Source organism: Lipotes vexillifer, unplaced genomic scaffold (assembly GCF_000442215.2).
Source record: "Lipotes vexillifer unplaced genomic scaffold, Lipotes_vexillifer_v1.1 scaffold964, whole genome shotgun sequence".
NCBI lineage: Eukaryota > Metazoa > Chordata > Mammalia > Artiodactyla > Lipotidae > Lipotes > Lipotes vexillifer.
Window position 1 is genome coordinate 392,183 of NW_006799423.1, and position 23,289 is coordinate 415,471.

General features: G+C 33.7%; 1 protein-coding gene across 1 annotated transcript in view; it reads right to left on the bottom strand.

The window, feature by feature from the left end:
- Window positions 1-13,575: 13,575 nt before the first annotated feature.
- Window positions 13,576-23,289, bottom strand: part of ADAMTS20 (ADAM metallopeptidase with thrombospondin type 1 motif 20) — a 144,190-nt gene continuing 134,476 nt past the window's right edge. Inside the window, exons 35-36 of the mRNA XM_007471614.1 lie at window positions 16,494-16,598; window positions 13,576-14,081 (exon numbers count right to left, since the gene is read on the bottom strand). Coding sequence (XP_007471676.1) covers window positions 13,992-14,081; window positions 16,494-16,598 — 195 coding nt within the window. The 3' untranslated portion in view covers window positions 13,576-13,991. The remainder of the gene's footprint in view (window positions 14,082-16,493; window positions 16,599-23,289) is intronic.

Sequence of the window (23,289 nt, forward strand, 5' to 3'; positions counted from 1 at the left end):
CTGCCATTTAAAATTCTTGTTTTAGGATATTTATGGTGTACTTAACAAGTTTACAAAGAAGCATCAAAAAATGGTGGTTAAAACTCACATGGAGTCAGACATTTCACTCAGCTGGAATTTCAGTCGCCACTGACATAGGTGTTTTTCCACTAGAAGGTATCTTGTTTTCAGGCAAAAATTGAGAAACCCTGATGTTTACAGAACTTGTCCAGAGAAAAGGAATTACTCATGGGTCCCTAGTGAGACCTAAATTCATCAGACACCACTCTGCCCTCATGGAAGAGTAAAGTGTGGATTAAACCTGAGCGTCTGAGACTTTAAGGTACAAGAGAATCACCAAAGATTGCAAAGCCTAAAATATTATCTGATCATTTACAGAAAAAATTTGCTGTCTCCTGCTCTAAATCAGTGCTTTTTAAACTTTAACAAATTAATCTTTCAGGGATCTTGTTAAAATGCAGATTCAGATTTGGTGGATCTGGAGTCAAGATTCTTATTTCTAATCAGCTCCCAGGAGATGCTGCTGGCCCACTGGCCACCTCAGAGCAGGTCTGAAATGCAGGACCTCAGGCCCCAACCTGCAGTCCCACTGAATTGGAAGCTGCATTTCACCAGGATCCATGGATGACCCTCATGTCCATTAATGATTACACCAGAGCACTGAAGTAGATTACAAAAAAAGAGTGTGACCTTTGACTTCAGACAAAGCAGAATCGGAATCCCTCTCTCTCATTAGGCATGGGGATGTCTGCATGCAACTCAAGCTCTCCAAATCCCCTTTTTTTTCATCTCTAAAGTGGAGACAAGAATATTTTGTTCACCCACCTCATAACTGTTATGAAAATCAAATATGACAATAGAAACAATTTATAAATAACACTAACACATATTGAAGGTTTACTATATGCAAGCCATTATGGCAAATAATTTATAAATAAAGAGACTGAGGTTCAGAGAGGCAAAACAACTTGTTGGGAATCACATTGCCAACTAGAGAAGAGTCAAACTGGTACACAGTCCTGGCCAGTAGTTACCTGCTCCTGCACTTTTTATGACCATATAATTGTGCCACCTTGAGGGTCTTTCAGCCCTATTCAAATGCCTGTGTCAGTGGCTTCTATTATTTTTTGCAATCATATTCCAAAATACATCTCCATGCATAAATGAAAGAAATCTACAGTCTGGGCCAAGAGGGTAAATGCTGCAAACCATAGTGCACACACTTGACCTTGCCAAAATGTCAAAAAGCAATGAAGTAAATCAAAATAGTCCTAACCCATGTCCTACGTTAGAGCAACTTTGTTTAATTAAGATCAAGCTTCCAGAAATAAAGGAATGGTCAGCTCTCATGATGACTAAATCACATATTGAGGGAGATAGCAGTGTACACTGCTCAATTATATAGTTTCCTGGTCTTTGAAATCACCTTTGAGTATTGCTCTCAGGAGAGCTTTGGCAGCAAAGCCTCCATCTGCTTATAATTTCCCTTGCATTTTCTTGGCTTTTTCAGTCCTTGCTGTTTTGCCCAGCAGGAAGTCAAATTGGGTGAGTCATTTTCACCAGGCAGTCCCCATCTCTGCAACTCACTTTCATTTTCCCTTCCTGCCCTAAGTAGAGGGTCACAGCTGTCTTTGAAAGAGCACTTTATAAAAGATGCAATAGCATCCTCTACTGACTGTGGCTTACTATATCAAAGAGGAAACAACTCACTTTAGTGTGATTTTTGTCATTCTTTAGTGCATTTATCAGTGCTTTTTATTTTCTTATTTTAGGCTGTTTTGGAATGAAAATAAAACCTTGGTGTTTAAACTCATTTTTAAAACCACTTTATTGAGGTGTGACTGACATAGAAAAAGCTGTACACATTTAATGTTGCAACTTGTTGAATTTGGAAATAAGAATACGTCAGTGAAATCATCACCCCGATCTATGCCATAAACATACCCATCAGATCCAAAAGTTTCCTTCTGCTCTTTTTATTATTATTATTATTTGTGATAAGAATGTTTAACATAAAATCTGCCCTCTTGAACCATCATACACTGTTGGTGGGAATGTAAATTCGTGTAGCCACTGTGGAAAACAGTATGGAGGTTTCTCAAAAAACTGAACATAGAACTACCACCTGACCCAGCAATTTCACTCCTGGGTATATATCTGAAAACAACAAAAACACTAATTTAAAAAGATACACACACCCCAATGTTCATAGCAGCATTATTTACAATTGCCGAGATATAGAAGCAACCTAAGTGCCAATCTACAGGTGAATGGATAAAGAAGCTGTGGTATATATATACTACTTAGCCATAAAAAAGAATGAAATTTTGCCATTTTCAGCAATATAGATGGGCTTGGAAGGCATTATGCTAAGTGAAATAAGTCAGAGAAAGACAAAAACTGTATGATATCACTTATATGCGGAATCTAAAAAAATACATGTTAGTGAATATAACAAAAAACAAGCAGACTCACAGATATAGAGAACAAACTAGTGGTTACCAGTAGGCAGGGGAGAGGGGCAATATAGCGGTTAGGGGAGTGGGAAGTACAACTATTGGGTGTAAGGCTCATTGATGTATTGCACAATATAGGAAATATAGCTAACATTTTGTAATAACTGTAAATGGAAACGTAACCTTTAAAAACCGAATAAAACATTTTAAAGTAAAAAGCCCCTCCACTATCCCTGAAACCCTAGGTTTCCAAAGAAGTACCCACCTCCATCTCTCAACACATATAACATGTTTGTATACTTTAAAACTAGTTCACAAAAGTATTATACATGATCCCATGGGTCATGATAAAAGTGGTAATTACAGCTAACATTTAAAAAACTTACTGGAGAGAGGATTCTGGGAAAATGGCATAGTAGTAATAATCAAGAATCTGTTTCCCTGCCTAGAAAACAATTGTACTGGCAGAACCATTTTGGACCTCTGGCATCTACTGAAGCTTTGCAACTTCCAGGGGAAGGCTTGGACAGTAAACTGTGATGAATTTTAGTCAATTTCAGTTCAATAGCAGCTACCCGAACTCACTCCCAAGCCCCAAGGCAGACAGCCATGGATATGTTTCTGCAACAGCTTGCACTCAGCTTGAGGAATCCAGGGTGGGCAATAAGGACCTGTCCCGAAAATTTGGGGATCTATGTTCTGTTCACTGAGAGCTGCCTCTGATCATGACAATACAGACATGGAAGCAGGCAGTCATTGTTAAACACATCCGAACATACACACCCACCATTGCAAGCCCCTCACCCTCAGGCTGAAGCAACTTCCAGGAGATTTAAAGGGCCAGATCTTTTTCCCTCCTTTACTTTTCTCCTTTTAGAAGTCAGACATTAAAGACAAAGACGTACAAGATCAATTGCTTTCGAATTTATAAAGTCACTGTGCGTGGTTAAGGAAAGGCACAGGCTCAAGAAAGATCTGAGAAGACTTAAAACTTATACCCAGGTTTATCGTTGACACAGAGACAGCCTATAACAGTCAAAACCAAGAGAGAAACAACAAAAAGCAGACCCTGTGAAAAGGGGAGAATCTGATTACCAGAATTTCCACATAACTAAATTTAAATGTCCCATTTTCAACAAAAAGTCACAAAACACACCAAAAAACACAGGAAGGTATGAACAATTCATTGGGGAAAAATAAGCCAACAAAACTGCCCCTAAAAAAGACTAGATGGCAGATCTACTAGATAAAGACTTTAGAACAACTGTCTGAAAGATGCTCAAAGAACTAAAAGAAAACATAAAGTTAAGAAAATGATGTATGACAAAATGGAAATATCAATAAAGACAGAGAAAACTTGAAAAGAAAATTAAAAAAAAATTCTAGAGTTGAAAATACAACTGAAAAGTAAAATACAGGAGGGAACTTCAAGGGCAAGTTTGAGTAGGCAAAATAACCCATGAACTTGAAGACAGGACAATTGAAATTATCAAGTCTGAGAAACAGAAGGAAAAACGCTTGAAAAAATGTGAACAGAGCCTAAGGGACCTGTGGCACACCATCAAACAGACAACCATATGAACTGTGGGAGTCCCAGAAGAGGAAGAGAGAAAGGGACAGTGAAGTTAACTGAAGAAATAATGGCCAGAAACTTCCCAAATCTGATGAGAGACATGAACAAAAGTATACAATAAGCTCAATGAACTCCAAGTAAGATGAACTAAAAGAGACCCACACTGACACACATTATAATCAAACTGTCCAACGCCAAAAACAAGGAAAGAATATTGAAAGCAGCAAGAGAGAATCAATTCATCACATTCAAGTGATCCTTGATAAGATTTTGGACAGATTTGTTATCAGAAACTTTGAAGTTCAGAAGGCAGTGGGCTAATATATTCAAAGTGTTAAGAGAAAAAAAAAAAAGCTGTCAGCCAAGAATCCTATACCTGGCAAAACTGTCCTTCTAAAGTGAGGCAGATTAAGACATTTCCAGATAAACAAAAGATAAGGGAATTTGTTACCACTAGACCTGCCCTGTGAAAAAACGTTATGAGTAGTCCTGAAGATTGAAATGAAAGAACATCAGCTAGTAACTTAGCTATAAGAAGAAATAAAGATGTCAATAAAGGTAAATGAATGATTCATTATAAAAGCTTGTATTACTGTAGAATTAGTTTGTAACTCTACTTTTTGTTTTCGACATGATTTAAGACTAATGCATTATGAAAATCAATTACTGGTTTATGTTTTAGGTCACACAAGGTATAAGATGTACTTTTGTGACATCAATAACTGAAAGACATGGGAAGGAGCTGTAAAGGAACAGAGTGTTTGAATGTTATTGAAGCTAAGCTAGTATAAATTCAAATTAGAGTGTTGAAACTTTAGAATATTAAATGTAATCCCCATGATAACCACAAAGAAAATAGTTATAGAATATCAAAAAAAGGAAATAAGAAGGGAATTAAAACATTTTATTTAAAAAATTGACTAAACACAAAAGAAGACAGGAATTTAGGAAATAAGGGACACAAAAAGCACCATAAGGCATATAGAAAACAAATAGCAAATAACAGAAGTAAGTACTTATCAGTAATTACTCTAAATGCACATGAATTAAACTCTCCAATCAAAAGATAGAGATTGGAAGAATAGATAAAAAAACATGATATGCTGTCATATCAACTATATGCTGTCTATAAGAGACTGACTTTAGTCTGAAGACACAAAGAGGTTGAAAGTAAAAGGATGGAAAATAATATTTCATGCAAATACTAAACAAAAGACAGCAGGAAAAGCTATACTAATAGACAAAATAGACTTTAAATTAAAAAAAGCCATAAGAGACAAAGAAAAACTTTTATATTAATGAGTCTCAATACATCAAAAACATAATAATTAGAAACATTTATGCACCTAATAACAATCAATATATATGAAGCATAAATGGACAAAATTGAAGGGAGAAATAGACATTTCCACAATAATAGTTGGAGACTCCAATGCTCTACTCTCAATAGCAGATAGAACAATCAGACAGAAGTAAGGAAATAGAGGACTTATTACACAATAACCTGACTAAATCTAACAGACATATACTGAACAATCTATCTAACAACAACAGAACACACATTCTTCTCAACTTCACATGGGACACCTTCCAGCAAGGGCCATATGTTAGGCCACAAATTAAGTCTACATAGGTTTAATAAGATAGATATCATACAGAATATCTTTTATGACCACACAAGATGAAGTTAGAAATCAAAATAGAACTAAAACTGGAAAATGCACAAATTCATGGAAATTAGACAACACACTCTTAAACAACAAATGTATCAAAGAAGAAATCACAAGAGAAATTAGAAAATACTTAGAGATGAATTAAAATGAAGACACACTATATCAAAACTTATGGAACATAGCAAAAGCAATGCTAAGGAGGAAATTTATAAACACATTAGAAAAGAAGAAATATCTCAAATGAACAACCTAACTTTGCAACTTAAAGAACTAGAAAAAGAAGAACCAACTAAAATTAAAACTAGCAGAAGGAAGAAAATAATAAGGATTAGAGCAGAGATAAATGAAATAAATAATAGAAAAACAATAGAGAAAAATCAATAAAATCAAAAGTTGATTCTTTGAAAATATGAATGAAATTGAAAACTTTTAGTTGGATTGACTAAGAAAAAGAGAGTAGAATCAAATAACTAAAATCAGAAATGAAAGTGGAGACACTACAACCAATAATAAATACAGACAATAAAAAGGATTATAAAAGAGTAATATGAACAACTGTGTGGATCAAACTTGGATAACTTGGATAACTTAGATGAAACAGACAAATCTGAGAAACACAAAACTTGACAAGACTGAGTCACAAAGATGTAGAAAACCTGATTAGACTGATAACCAGTTAGGAGACTGAATCAGTAATCAAAAAATTTCAACAAATAAAATCTCTGAACCTAATGTCTTCACTTGTGAATTCCATCAAACATTTAAAGAAGAACTAACAAACACCAATCTTTCTCAAACTTCAAAAAATATTTGAAGAGGAGAGAACACTTCCTAACTTCTAGCTCCTCACTCTCTAAGGCCAGCATTCTTCTGACACCAAAGCCAAAGACACTACAAGAAAAGAAAACTATAGACAAATACACTTATGAACATTGATGCAAACTATGCAACAGGGAAAAATATTTGCAAATAAAGGACTAATATCCAGAATAAAACTCAACAACAACAAAAACAAATAACCTAATTAAAAAATGGGCAAAGGACTTGAATAGACATTTCTCCAAAGAAGATATATGAATGGCTAATAAGCAAATGAAAAAACTGCCAAAATTACTAACCATTAGGAAAACACAAATCAAAACCACAATGAGATAGCACCTCACACCCATTAGTATGGCTACTATCAAAAACATTAAAAATAGCCACTGTTGAAGAAGATATGGAGAAATTGGAAATTTGGAAATACTGGAAATTTGTACTGTTCATGGAAAACAGTATGAAACAATATGATGGGTCCTCAAAAAAATAAACACAGAACTACCATATTATCAGCAATTCCACTTCTGGGTACACACCAAAAGAATTGAAAGCAGGGTCTCAAAGAAATTCTTGTACATCCATGTTGATAGCAGCATTATTCACAATAACTAAAACATGATCGTAACCCAATGTCCATTGACAGCTGAATGGATAAGCAATATATGGTATATACAATGGAATATCATTAGCCTTAAAAAGGGAAGGAAATCCTGACACATGCTACAACATGGATGAACCTTAAATAGGGAGTTATTGTTTAATGGGTACAATGTTTCACTTTTGCAAGATGAAAAGAGTTCTGGAGATGAATGGTGGCAATGGTTGTACAAAATATGAATGCACTGAGTATCACTAAACTGTGTATTTTTTTAATGGTTAAGGTGGTAAATATTGTGTAATGTGCATTTTACCACGATAAAAAAATTATAAGCAAAAAAAATTTAACCCAGTTTAAGAGCCTGACCTCGTACCAAAATTTTACAGATTAATATTTTCAGCCACAAAGTGAGAAAGATACTATAAACAGCTCAGATTTATAGTTGCAACCATGATGTTCAGGAAGATCTAGTGACTTTTCCAAGGTCACAGAGCTTACATAAGCAACAGAACTGGAGTGCAGACCCTCAGAACCTGCCGTCTACTCACTATATATAGTGCTTTCGAGACTATTTTCTGTATTTAAAATGAGGGAATGTAGCTAATTTGGCACTTTGTACCATTCAAAGAATAGTCACAAACATAAACTCATTTACTCTCACAATTTTTATGTTAGGAGGGCAAGCAATGCAATTTTTCTTCTATCCATTTTACAATTTACAATACTGAGGTTGAGATTATGTGTTTTGTTACACCAGAAAGATACAAAATGGCAGAGTACATTAAAAACTCAGGTCTTCTTAACTATGAAACACTGTGAACAGAACCTATCTTTGCTTTGTTTCATAAACTGAACAGCTTCTGTGTAGTAGAAGTGAAAGAGTAGTGATCTACCCCCTTCTAGAACTGTGTTTTTTACTCACAATTAAATGTCAAATAGTTTTATTTATATAACAAATGTGGTAAAATGTTAAAAATTAGTGCATCCAGCTAAAGGACATATGATAGCTACTTGTACTATTCTTGCAGGTTTTTGTAAGTTTTAATTCTGTAAATTTTTATAGATGAAGTTTAAAAATATGAAGGTATAGTCAGATAAATGAAAACTGAATAAACTGCCAACTAAGGCACCAGACACAATTTACACATATAAACTTTTAGAGTTGAAAAGTACCTTGGAAATTATTTATTTTAAATCCCTTATTTTACAGCTGAGGAAACAAACCTAAAGTTTAATGTTAACGCTATTTGTTAATATTAGAGCCTGGTCTAGAAATCTGAGGTGTCCCCGAACCCTTGCTCTCATCCTGAGTTTCCTCTTTTTGTAGAATAAAGTTTCTCCAAAAAATTTATTGCATTAAAAACAACTTCTTTGGCTCCTGGAAGCCAAGGAAGATTCTATATTGTTAAGAATATTCTCAGATTGAAGTAGTGAAAAGAACACATGTATGTTTGTATGACAGAGATACAGATATGGATCTGATAAGGATATAGGTAACAGTGTTCAACTGGGTTAAAGAGAACTCAAAGACAGTTCACCTACTCCATTGCAAGCAGTTGCTTCTCAAGCTCTTCAGAAAATTGCAGAGGAAAATTAATTTGACTTTTTTTCTTTATCACGCTGCGAAATAGTTGAGTGGCCAGCAGATGCCACTGTTGTCAGTTGTAAATAATTTTCCACATTTCAAATAAAGGAGGTGAGTCATTACAGAAGGAAATAGGATAAGTGTAACAAAAATAATCATGTTATCTTAAAAAAATGTAACAAAAGTAATGCATAATTGGATCTTATTATTTACCTTTAAGCAAAACATTTAATTAGACACTTGTCAGCTAAAAGATATGAGCAAACTCGTTAGAAAAAAATTAACAAGGAAAACTGTAAGTCTTCTATGTTTGAAAAGAATAATCATGTTTAAAAATTAGAAGTTGCTGCAATCAACAATGTTGACTAATAGCTATATTTAATAGCCAATATATAGCCTACCTGATGAGTGACATCAAGGAAGAGTAAAATAAAACATCAATTCTATTCTTTTTTGTTACTATTGAGACATTATAAAAATAGTTTTGTATTTCTCAAGCCTACATTCAATGGTAAATAAGCTGTTACTACAAAATTGACTGTTAATTATGTTACTCTCTTATATTTCCATCAATATTCATAGTGTTAAGTATTTTTTAAATAATTTAAAATATATAAATTAAAGCAGACCTACATGGCCTATTCCATTAGAAAAAATATGATGGCTATTGTTTACTTCTAGTCTGGCCTCCCAAATTCCACAGTGGAACATGATTGATCACTCCTGGAATCCCTGTATCTTCCTGAACATATTTTTGGGATGACTCTTCACGTTTTTTAAAATGTCAATCCTACCAAAAATCTGTAAATTATAGTTCAAATAGATTTTTTCATATATTTTCATGTGGATTTGAATTGCTGCATATTTTAATTAATTGACAAAAAATATTAAATCTATGCTGTAGTCAACACTCTGATAGCTGCTGTGAGGGATTCAGAAGAGAATAAACATAGTTTCTGTTCTTAAGCAAATAATACAGTAGAATAAAAAGAAAGGTTTTATGTCTGGACATAAATGTACTATGCTAAATGTTTCTGCTGTTACATAAAATGATGTGTAAAATGGTGAGGTTTCATAAGATTGTTGTAAAGATTAAATTAGATAAGGAGTAAAGTATCCATATCTAATTTAATCTCTCAATATCAGGCACAAAATAGTGGCTAAGCCAGTGTCAGTTTTCACTGAAATAACTGTCTTGGAGAGCAGATAGAGTGAGTGTTCAAAACCCTAATCAAATACTAAGTATAAATAATAAGTGATGTAAGAAAGGAATAGAATACATGAGAAATTAAAAATAAAGTGTTCCTGGCAGAATGGCCCACAAAAATCTTGATGGAAGAGGTCATATTGAGCTAATACTTGAGAGAAATGTAAGCATTTAAAGTGTAGAATAATGTGAAATAATCTTATGTAAGGTAGAGAAAGTGTGGGATAGGATAGGTTAATCTCTGGGGCAAACATTAAAAAAATAAAACAAAGAAGCCAACATAAAAAGAGAATATAAAATTGAATACAAAATAAACAACTCAAAAGAAGGCAGAAAAAGAGGAACAATGGAAGAAAGAATGTATGAGACAAATAAAAGACAAATAACAAGAAGGTAGACTTAAATCCAACCATATTGCATTAATTGTAAATGGTCTTAAATTCTTCAAGAAAAAAACAGATTGTCGAACTGGATTGAAAAATGAAAAAACACAGAACAATTCTATGCTATTTATAAAAGAAAATTTAAAGATATATGTTGGTTAAAAATAAAGGATGGCAAAAGATATATCATGCAAACACTAATTAAAAGAAAGTTGAGATAGTTTTTTTAATACCAATGTAAACTTTAAGGCAATAAGTATCACTAGAGATATAGCAATATTTCATAAAGAGGGTCAATTCATTGAAAGGACATAACACTCATAAACATGTATGTACCTAATAACAGAGTTTCTAAATTCATGAAAAAATCCGGCAGAATTAAAAGGAGAAATAGACAAATTCACAATTGTAGTTGAAGAATTTAACATTTGTAAGACTAATAGAATATTAATATTAACATCCTATTAATATAATAGAATAATTTAATCAATAAGTGATCATTTTCAGTAATATAATTTTTAAAAATTGACTACAATTAGAAAAATATCTCAATATATAATATAATATATAATAACTGACACTACAGTTATTATATATTAATACTCTACAGTTATAACACTACTATAATAACTGACACTAAAATTAGAAAAACTGTATCTCTCAGTAATTGATACTGCAATTAGAAAAAAGATACAGAAAATATTTGAATAATATGAAAAACTAACAACATAATTTACTTACATAAAACCTATACAAAATTACTGCAGAATACACATTATCTTCAAGTGCACATAAATATGTACCATGATAGACAATACTTTCAGCTATTGTCATAATATTTCATGGAACTCTCCCTCTCCCTTGACAAACGCTATTCAGACATCAAAAGGAAAAGAACTCAAATTATATAACTGTGCTTGGCAATTAGGAATTCATTTGTGATTTTAGTGAAAGTAGTATTGATGAAATGTTGAGGGCTGGAAACCACGTTATAATGGACCAACGCTTGAATGAATGGTAAAGATGAAGAGATCATGAGGATAGCTGTTTTTCTTAGGAAGGTTGACAGTGAAAGTAAGAGAGAGTGAATAGGGGTGGCAGAGGAGGACATATTTTTGTTTTAAAATATAAGAGAGGTGAACACGGTTTTGGGATGAAAAAAAGGAGCCAGTAGAGAGAGAAAGGAAAAGGAGAGAGAATAATCTGCGGAGAAAGGTCCTGGGTAATTCAGAGTGGGAGGAAATCAAGAGCAGATATGATATGATCAGGGAAATCTTTTACCGTTAAGGAGTAGGAAAAATAGATAAAATAGATGTAGAGAGTGCTTCACTTTAAATGATAAGCAGGTATAGAAAATTACTATACACTGCATAGTAATATTTGTAACTAAGGTACAGTGCAAAAAGCATGCTTTGTGATAAGAGATTCTCAAATGTTTTAAATCACATTCACATAAAACTGCTTGACTCCCTTATATGTTTGTTTCTTTCCTTTTTTGTTTTTTTTTAATTGGGGGGTGGAGTTTAGAGGGTGGGGAAAGGCAGGAAAGGTGGAGGACAGGAGAGGTAAAGTGAACAAAAAATAAATAAGCAATTCTCAGAAAAAGGAACCTAATAGCAAAAAATACATGAAAGGATCTTCATCCAACCTAGTAATTAAATAAATATAAATTCAAACAATGAAATACTATGCTCTGCCCCATAAGATCAGAAAAAATTTCATAGGTCACTGAGGATGTGGATACTCTAAAATTTTTACACCCTGCCAGTGGTCATTTAAATTGATTTAACCCCTTTAGAAAGTAGTAATCTGGCAATTTCTAGGGAAGTTTAAGATGGATGGATGAAACATATTATTGTTCAAAAGGATCTACTCCCTCCCTTGGGAGAGGATTGTGAGTCCTCACTCATTTCCATATGTCTGGCCATCCTGCACTGTAGAGGTAGTATATTTCCCTGCCCCATTGACTAGGATTTGGTCATGTGATTTAATTTGACCAATTGAATATGAGTATACATGGGTACCCCTTCTATGAACAGGAGCTTTTGAAGTCATTGCAAATTTTTGTCAGCCTCCTGCCCATTATTTCCATGAGAAGGGTATACACTGGACAGGAGCTGTTTCCATCCCAGCTGCAACAATTTGAATAAAATCTTTTTAGAATTTCTGAAGTGATTTTAGAGTTATAGACTTTTTGGTGAAGAATTTTTTTTTAACCTGTAAGGGAAATGAAAACAAAGTCCTAATATATCACACAAATATGTTTATTACTTAAATGTTTATAAATTATAAGATTTTACTTATGAATAAAAACATTTCTAGAAAATGTTACACATTTTGTAATAATATTTGTAACTGGTTTCAGGCACATAGTGCAAAATACTTCTTTTCTGATACAGAGATCCCTAAATGTTTATCTAACCACATTGGCACAAAATTGCTTTAGTACCTTATATGGTACAATATACCCCTAATAAATCTTTGAAAAAGAAAAACTTTGTGGGTAAAACTAGTATACTACTATTTACTGGCAAAAATCTATTAGTAGATTCAGTTTTCTTGGTTTATAAAGTAGGTTGCCATAGAAAAATATTATTTGTCTATGATTCTTTTAAAATCACATTATTATATAATACACAAATTATTCACCTGAAAAAAATCTCTTAATACCTGAGAATTTGTCCATGAATAGTTAATTTTTATACTATCTTTTATGTTCTGGCTTTGAAACACCTCAGATATGAAATAACTTGAACATCTCTAATAAAAATTTTGCAAATGTAAACATAATTTTATGTTTACCAAAATAGGATCTTCAACATGTCAATAATTTTTACTTTTCTACTTGATTAATAAAATACAGCACTTAACTGTGAGAAAATTATTTTTTTAAGAGTAGACATATACATATATAAGATCTATAAAGACATGATAGAATATACACATTATCAAAACAATGTATTGCTCTTATAAGTACAATCAAATTAGAGGTAGGTGTTTTAAGTCAAATTCTACTATATCATATCTTCTTCTGTATTATTCCCACAAAATTTCGTATTTAGTATTTAACCAAAGCATATGTTTTAAATACAAAATTATACCATAATTTAGGATGATTTTTTTCAAGCACCATAATGCACAATTAAAAATTAAAGGAAACATAAAACAAGGTATCTAAGCTGTATCAGTAGAAAGTATAATGGCTATGTACTTTTTTGATGTGACTATTGATTTGCTATTCACCTGACAGATTCAATATGTTTATGGCAATTTTAAATAAGTTCATTTTCCTAATTTTTACTTGCTCCATTTTAACAAGTAGAATAAACATTCATTGTACAGTAGGATACCAGAGCAGAGATTTACATGTGTGTTTATAGGCATAAGGTAATTGTGGTCCAGTCCAAGCTGTTAACAGCAATATTATCTTGGTGTAATTCAAGCATCCCTGTATACCCTACCATAAATTACTATATCCTTTTAAGGATCCAGATTAGAATCACATATCGTTCAGTTTATTTTGAAGGCCTTGAAAAATTAAGCAGTGATGTGACTCCCTGATGAGTGCCCTGAAAAAAAGCCACAGACATTTTAGACATGGAAATCTCAGGAAGGGAAGGATAAGAAACAAGCACCAGCTATTTGCAGGTTCCAGAGAATGTCTCCTCTTTGGGACACACTTCCCACTTTTGAATGTTCATATTACTTGAATTGGGAGACCAGTAGTCATGTGAGGAATACACTTTCCACAGAACCCTCCACATCTGCCGTAGACTTTGGTTCCATCCTGAAAATAGGAAGAGGCAGAGATACAGGAGAATCTGTTACAAGCTAGTATCTGCGTGCACAGGGCAGAAGAAGCAAATGCTTTGAATCATGCGGTTGAAATAATTAGCCAAGGTTTCATACAACAATTACACTTGAGGTCAAAGGTCGTGCCATTTCAGGATTAGTTGAAATTTGTGGTCATGGGAATTAGATAATGTGAGATTCATATTATCTACTTAATGATTATAAACCACACTCTAATTTAGACAATTCATCTCAGCCCACTTATTTTTCAGCAAGATATCTATTTCCTTCAGTGAGCTTATTAAAACCTCTCCCAATCTATTGTCCAGCATTGCCATGATTTTATATAAGATTCTCACAGACTAAAAAAAATAAAGATATTATGCAAACTTGACCTTAACTGAATCCAAGCCATATTAACCTCAAATATCTACTGGAAGCATTAGAAACACAGCCTGAAGAAAATATTTAGAAGGTGATAAAATGGGGGGGGGCAGGGAATAAAACTGGACTGAAAGCAGGAATTATAATTAGACAAGGACTAAAAATGAAGATTCTTCTTTTTTTTAGGAAAGCAGAGCTGCTTACTGAGGAATGGGTGGGCAGAGGCTGGCGAAGAAGGTGGTCAGGACATGCTAGATTTTCTTTCCAAACTGTTTTCCATCTTTAAGTCCAAAAGTCAAAAGGCATTTTGATAGGATAAAGCAAAAATAGCTTGAACTCCTGTAGTTTCTAGAAAAGGTAAGTTTTGCTTTGTTTTTGTTTTTTTAATCTAAGGAGGGAGGGTAGAGAAGGAAACTTTGGGTTCCTGGAACTTTTGAGGATGAAGAATATTTTGAGATCGGGGGCCTTTGAAGTTGCCTCTCCTTTCAGAAGCTTTCTAAACTCTAGAGAGTCTGAGTAAACAGAGAAAGGAATAGCAGTAAAAATTCCAATTTATATACATTCCTGTTCGCAAATGGATCGTATAAGTAAACCCCTAATCTTGCTTAAATTTAATGGGAAATGAAAATATGTGTGCATTTCCATAAGTACACTTGGGTTTCACAAGTCTCATTTTCACACCAGGCAACAGATCTCAGGAAATACCTTCATGTGCAAAATTTTTGATTGAGGGAGAAACTCTCAATTAAATAAACAAATAAATAATCTTTAGAATAGAACTTAAATAGAAGCAAAAGTAATGATTGTACTAAATATTCATTTTTACTGCTGCCCTCAGCCAGGTCTCATTTAACCAAAAGATACCTAAAAGCTGGACGAAGTCAGAATATCTCATTGCACTCTCTAAATTTTCTACTTGCTCAGAATATACTTTAACTAGGTAATTAACTTATTTCCATTCTTCTACCAAAAGGGATTAGACCAAAATTTTCCAAATAAATATTTAGAAATAGCCATTTTTAAAAAGCCTACTGCTTGCACATATGATAGAAATAATAAAAATTTAAATTCTTTAATTATAAATTGAAACACAATTTCATAATATTCAGAAATATAATGTTTTAGTCTGTGATTATTAGAAAATTGAATTTCATTTATAAGTAGTATTCATATAAATAGGAGTGTAACAGAAGTCACTTTTATCAAAAGAAAGAAAAATGATAAAACCTTAGAGTGGGCAGGGGGTTGTTGACGGTGCTGATTTATGTGCAATATAGGTAAGGACAATTATAATGTAGACCCTGATTTACTATAGATAGAATCATGTTATCTAAGACGTGGGAAACTCCAAGTACTAGGAGCCATCTCATAAAGAGTATGTGCTAGTACACCATACCAGCATCAAAATTAAATGGATTCTACTTTAGATAATACATGTGCTATAGGTAAAAACCAAATACCAATGTTCTCTAGATAAAGGTGGACAGAGGAAAATATGCATACAACCATAAAAAATATTCCTAATTCTTGAAGAACCTATAAAGGATATTTGTTAAATGACAAATGGCTCCAACCTCAGCTCCATCACTAAATCAAAGTAGTGAGGTAAATAAACCAAAAAGTTACCACTTACCTTGAAATATTAAAACCTACAAACCTTTAATAATTAGAGTATAATAAAAGCACTACCTCTTTTTGAAAGTACCTGCATTTCAAGCCATCAACCCCAAACTTGAGCCACTTCAATCTATATGCTCTGGCGTTTGATTTCATGTTCAGATATCTACAGGCTAAACATGAATGTGTATGTATAAAAAACCTACATAAGCACATGAATAAAAATGAACCCAATTCCATAAATTAATGTTCTATTTCATTATATGTAATATAGCCCATCATATGCAATAATGCATTAGTCATTAACTTCATATAACTCTAAATTTAAAGTCGAGGACCTTTAATGCTAGTTCACAGCACAGAAGTATTTCAGACAGGTTTTTTTTTTTTGTCCAGCAGGACTTACTTGTGATCTGTGAATGATGACAGAGGCATAACTGCCCTGAGCAAGCCACTTTGCTGTACTGGATATCTTCATCCCAGTTCCAGCCAAATTAATGCTGAATTGTCCCTGGATTGAAAACAAAACAAAATAAAAATAGATAGAATTCATAAAATATTTAAGCACCCACTTGGCTGGAAACACCTGAATTGGAATTATATAAGAAAGGACTCGAATTGGTTTTCAAGATTCTTTCTTTAGAAAATGAAAGAATATTGATACAACCTTACACTAAAGAAAATGAACAGGCTAAAGACTTTTTAAATTGATTACAGGGCTTCCCTGGTGGTGCAGTGGTTGAGAGTCCGCCTGCCGATGCAGGGGACACGGGTTCGTGCCCCAGTCCGGGAAGATCCCACATGCCGCGGAGCGGCTGGGCCCATGAGTCATGGCCGCTGAGCCTGCACGTCCGGAGCCTGTGCTCCACAACGGGAGAGGCCACAACAGTGAGAGGCCCGCGTACCAGAAAAAACAAAAAAAAAAATTGATTACAAATAAGTCTTCTCAATTACAAGAGACAACTGAAATAATACCAGATAATGTTATTTGTGCAAAAGTAATTCTGTCCAACACTAGGACTCTCGGGTTGACAGCTAGAGCTTATGCTCCTGTAGCAACAGCAAGTCCAGTTAGAATGGGTGTTCACAGGGATTGATACCAACCAGACTTTAACTTTTCTTCAGTTTCAATTTTTGACCCCTCGTTGCTAATTTCCCTAAGTTACACCTGTTTAATGTATTTCCTAGAATCTTCTGTTACTGTGCCCTTACCTTTTGTGTTAAGAATGTTACTTTTTAACTTACCACACAAAACTACTGAATGTGATATTATTGCCCCAGCTATTATGTGCTTTTAAGTACCCAGAAGTGTTACGTGGACGTCTGATGCCACATGATTTACACACATGGTATGTGAGCCCCCTAGTGGCTTTATGATCAAATTATTTTCAAGACACAAGAACCAGTTTCATGTCAAAATATTCCAGACTATCTCTGCTAAAAATTAAACTTTAGGGCTTCTCTGGCGGCGCAGTGGTTGAGAATCCGCCTGCCAGTGCAGGGGACACGGGTTCAATCCCTGGTCAGAGAAGATTCCACATGCGGCGGAGCAACTAAGCCTGTGTGCCACAACTACTGAGCCTGCACGCTAGAGCCTGTGCACTGCAGCAAGAGAAGCCACCACAATGAGAAGCCCATATGCAGCAGCGAAGACCCAACACAGCCAAAAATAAATAAATAAAATAAATAAGTTTATTAAAAAAAGAAAAAACTTTAAATACCAATTTTAGACAGGCACATGGTAAATTGGTAAAATTTGTGGCACATGTATACGATCTTGCAGTACAGAACTATACACTGAAAAGCTGAAGTACTTAATGGAAGCTAATTAAGCCTACTGCCAATGTTTAATATACATACAGATTTAGAGTGATATTAGGACGATCTTAGATCACATCACAATATCCTATGGCCTAAGACTCAGGAATCTTGAGCAAGGCAGTGATAAAACATTAAAGATTATGTTATGTCAATGAAAATATTATCTTGTCATGAAAGAAAACTAAATAGATTTCAAATATATTTATAATATGAGTTATTACAACTGCTAAAAATTATGTATCAGTTTAGTTTATTAAGTTAGATTTCTTAGGAATCTTATATACTTCTTATTTAAAATCAAAATAGAGATTCAAATACATTTATAATACAATGATAATATATGGAGAATTTCCCCCCAAACAGAAATAATTTGTTTTAGATAAATTTCAAAGAAAATTAATTGTTATATACATCATTTGGTTATGAAATTTAGAATATGACCTGTATGTTTGCTTCATTGATGTATTCCTAGAGTCCAAAAGAAGGCCTAGGCACTCAGTAAGTGTTTTTAAATAGATGAATTAAGTGCAACATTATAAATATTAAATTTTAGCATTGTAAAAGTTAATACACAAATACACAGTTAAACCCTTCATGCTCGTGATAATGAATGACACTAATGCTAGACACATCAGAATTTTATATTAGTAAATATTTGAATGAGAAGAAGTAATTCTAAGGATATATCCTACTGGTTAATACTTAGTCATCTGATACAGGTTTTGCACTGAATACCTTTATCCCACCTTAACTCATAAATAGGCTTCTCACCAAATAAAAGAAATGGAACTATGTTCTGTGGTGTAGGTTTCCTGTGACTAACCACTTACTGAGTGCCCCAGTTGGGGGAATGCAATGTTTTCACAACCTAATAGTCTACACTTCCATTTATTCTTTACCTCCCTCCTCAAGGTTGCTTGGAAGCATTCAGCTGGAAAGGAAAGACAAAAATCCAACTGACTACAGTACTGAGAGACTTAGGTGGTCATTAACACAATGAGTTGGGTCTAGAAATATCTGCTGCTTCATTTCTCCAGACTAATTTTCATGATCTTTGTTTACATCTTTAGTCCTTGTTCAAAAGCTACATAATACAATCTCAAAGAAATGGCAAAACAATTCAACTGAACTCTGGGATGATATTGACAGAGGTAAAAATACACTTCACTCATTTGTTCTAAATTAACTGAGTGGCAGACTTGGTATGAAGCACTATTGCAATACAGAGAGAGGTTTTGCTCTATGTTTGAGAAGTGAAGCACAGATTGGTGGTTGCCAGAGGTAGGAGTTGGAGGGGGAAATGGTTGAGGGTGTTTTACAAGATAAATAAATCCTGGGGATTAATGTGCAATATGGTAACTATAGTTAAGTAAACTGTATTGTATATTTGAAAGTGGCTAAGAGAATAGATCTTAAAAGTTCTCATCACAAGAAAGAAAAAATTGTAACTATGTGAGGTGATGGATGTTAACTAAAACCATTGTGGTAATAATTTTTCAATATATACATAGTCAAATAATTATGTTGTACACCTTAAACTAATACAATGTTTAATGACAATTACATTTTAATAAAATGGAGGAAACTAAATCTGATATACACATAAATAAATGTGATGCAATGTAGAGAATTATAGGTGCCATAAGAAAGGTACTGGTACATTCCTATGGAACTTTGGAAGTAATAAATGATTGAATAATTGTATTAATTACTTATTTCAATTCCATTACTTTATTTAAGATTAAAATTTAAACCTCCTTAAACCTAATATTTAACTTGAAAAATTAGTTTAATATAGTATCAACTAAAAAATATGTTTTTTTGAAGTAGTATGAAGTTTATCTCCTCTTGTACTCTCAACATTTTTTAGAAGAGGCCATCATAAGAAGTAAAATTCTAACAGCCAGATCACAAGTAGAAGGTAAGGTGATTCAGAAGACCTAAGAATTCAACAGATTGGAATGTCTGCCCTTGAGTAATTAGCTGCATCAAAGGAAAAAGTAGTTATGGATACAAGGCAGAGGGAAAGCACAGAAATAGATGCAAGTTTTAATGTTCCACTTCTTTGATTGACTGGTTGGTTCATATGTGCCCATTATATCATTAGGTTTTACAATTTTAAAGTTTGTTCCACATATTTTATTATGAATGGGATCTATAGATCTAATGCAATTCCAATAAGAGAACTGATTCTAAAATTTGTATTGAAAGACAAAGAAATTAAAATAATTAAAACAAGTTTGAAGAAAAATAAATTTGAAGGACCCACACTACCTTGTTTTAACACTTATTATAATAAAGCTATCATAACCAAGACAGTGCTGTGTTGGTGAAGAAAGAGACATGTAGATCAATGGAACAGAAGACAGAGTCAGAAATAGACCCACATAAATATGTGCAATACATATATATATATATATATATATTTTTTTTTTTTTTTTTTTTTTTTTTTTTGCCTCACCACATGGCATATGGGATCTTAGTTCCCCGACCAGGAATCGAAGCCATGCCCCTGCATTGGAAGTATAGATTCTTAACCACTGGACCACCAGAAAAGTCCCCTCCAATTGATTTTTGACAAAGGCGGAAGGAAATTTACTGGAGAAAGCACTGTCTTTTCAACAAATGGTGTTAGGACAACTGGATGTCTATAGGCAAAACCCTTCTAACTTCATAAAAATTAGTTCAAAATCAGTCATAGGTCTAGATGTAAAGCATAGAACTATAAAAAAAAATTTAAGAACACATAGAAGAAAATCTTTGTAACCTGGAGTAAGTCAAAGGCTCTTAAATATGACACTAAATGTACAACCCACAAAGGAAAAAAATGATAAATTTGACTTCATTAAAATTTAAAACGTCCACTCTGTGTAAGACAATTAAGAGAAAGAAAAGATAAGGTCCAGACCAGGAGAAAAAAGACTTGGAAATGTTATATACAACAAAAGACTTGTATCCAGACTATGTAAAGAACCCTCAAAACTAAACAGTAAGGAACAATAAGGAAACAAACAACCTAATTTTAAAAATGAGCAAAAGACTTGGGCATACACTTCACCAAAGAGTATATACAGATGGCAAATAAGCATATGAAAGATACTTAACATTATTATCCATTAGTGGAATGTAAATTAAAACTACATTGAGCTACCACAGAAAATGGGAAAACAAAAAAACTTGACAATACTAAGTGCTGACAAGGAAGGTAATCAACTAGAAATTTAATCTTTGCTGGTGGGAATAAAAAACGGTAGAGCCACTGTATCAAACAGTTTAGCAGTTTCCTATAAAGTTAAACGTACACATATCATGTGATCCTACAATCTCACTCATAGGCATTTATCCCAGAGAAATGAAAATGTACATTCACACAAAAACCTATATGCAAATGTGCATCTCAGCTCTATTCATAATCTCCAAAAGCTATAAACAACTCATTTTCTTCCAACAAATGAACAAACTGTAGGACAGCTGTATGATATCCATTTGATGGAATAATGCTCAGCAATAAGGAAGAAAAAATTATTGACACATGCAAAACCACAGATGGACCTCAAAGGCATTATGTTGAGTGAAGGAAGTCAATTTCAAAAGGTTACATATTGTGTGATTCCATTTATAACACATATCTATGTCATCCCCGAAAATGCAAAACTAAAGCAACAGAAAAAAGATCAGTGTGTATCAGAAGTTAGGTGGGAGGGAGGAACTGACTTCATGGAGGAAGTGTGAGGGAGGGAGCTATTCTATATTCAGATTACGGTAAAGTAACATGAATCTGTATGTATGTTAAAACTGTATACTAATAAAGGCAATTTTATTGTGGTTTTTTTTCAACTTAAGATGTGAATGAATATAACACCTACTTAAAGAAAAAAATTTCCAATTGACTTGCAAACAAAACCCAAGTACATGCTATATGTAAGAGACACACTTAAAGTGACTCATAAAGGCCAAAATTAAAAGCATGTGCAAAAGTATACCAGGAAAATGTACATAAAAAGAGAACAGGGGTAGGAAATCCTGATAAGGTAGAGTAGAATTCAAGTATGAAATCAGGAAAACATGACAAAGAAGTGCTAAAAACCATAATCCACAATAAAGACATAATATGTGAGTATTATGCATCAAATAACACAGCAACTATTTTTCTTTTTTTTTTTTGCGGTATGCGGGCCTCTCACTGCTGTGGCCTCTCCCGTCACGGAGCACAGGCTCCGGACGCGCAGGCTCAGCGGCCGTGGCTCACGGGCCCAGCCGCTCCGCGGCATGTGGGATCTTCCCGGACTGGGGCACGAACCTGCGTCCCCTGCATCGGCAGGCGGACTCTCAACAACTGCACCACCAGGGAAGCCCAAACACAGCAACTTTTATGAAACAAAACTACAGGAGATGAAAGGAGACAGGTAGAAACATCCTAATAATAGGAAATTTTAATATACCACTTTTAATAACAAAATAGATCAAGCAGGCAAAAATAAGGAGAGAGATGATCTAAACAATATAAATAAATCTTATGCATATATATCAAACTCTGCAGTCTGATAATAAAGAATACATGTTCAAAATATTTAAAAACTGGCTCTGAATACTCAAAATGGATGCTGGCCATGATCCTCTGGCATTGGTTATTTCTCTTGCTCTCATGTAATCAACATTAATTACAAAACAGCTAAAGAGATACACATGGCGTTTTGTTTTTGTTTTTTTTTTATGGCTCTGTGAAAAGTACCAAACATTTTACTTCACTTTTGAGGTGTATATATATATATATATATATATATATATATATACTCCTTAACTTCATCTTATATTACAATGTGGCAAAGTTTATTTTCCCTAGAGAGTGCCATATGTGTCCATTTTCTTTTTAGCATTCATGTCCCTGGGTGCCCTGTCATATGCAAACACAGAGAATATGGTTTTGAGGAATCCCAAACAACAGAATACGTTCTTTCTGTGACATCAAACATCTGGAGAGTATTCATGCAAATCTTATATAACTTAACACAGAATCTGGTTTATATATTTGACAGAATAGCTTCAAGAATACTGGACAGTTTGTCTTTTTGGTAACAGTAACTTCAGGCACTTGAATACAGACTGAAAAAAATGGGCATACCTTTTTTTGACAGCACATACCTATGCCCAATAACATCTAATTTTGGAAATAGAGCTTTGCATTCCAGAAATGCCAACTAAGTGGGAGAGCCATCTCACCTTGACTAGCAGAGAGGAGCATTTTATTACTACACTGGGGCTACCTCTGACTTCCTCAAGGATCTTGTACAGGTTGTTGACACAGAGTGTCTGTTTCTCCAACTGTAAACTGGGGCTACCCAGTTTATAACTATGTAATTTTCTCAAGATATTGTAGGGAA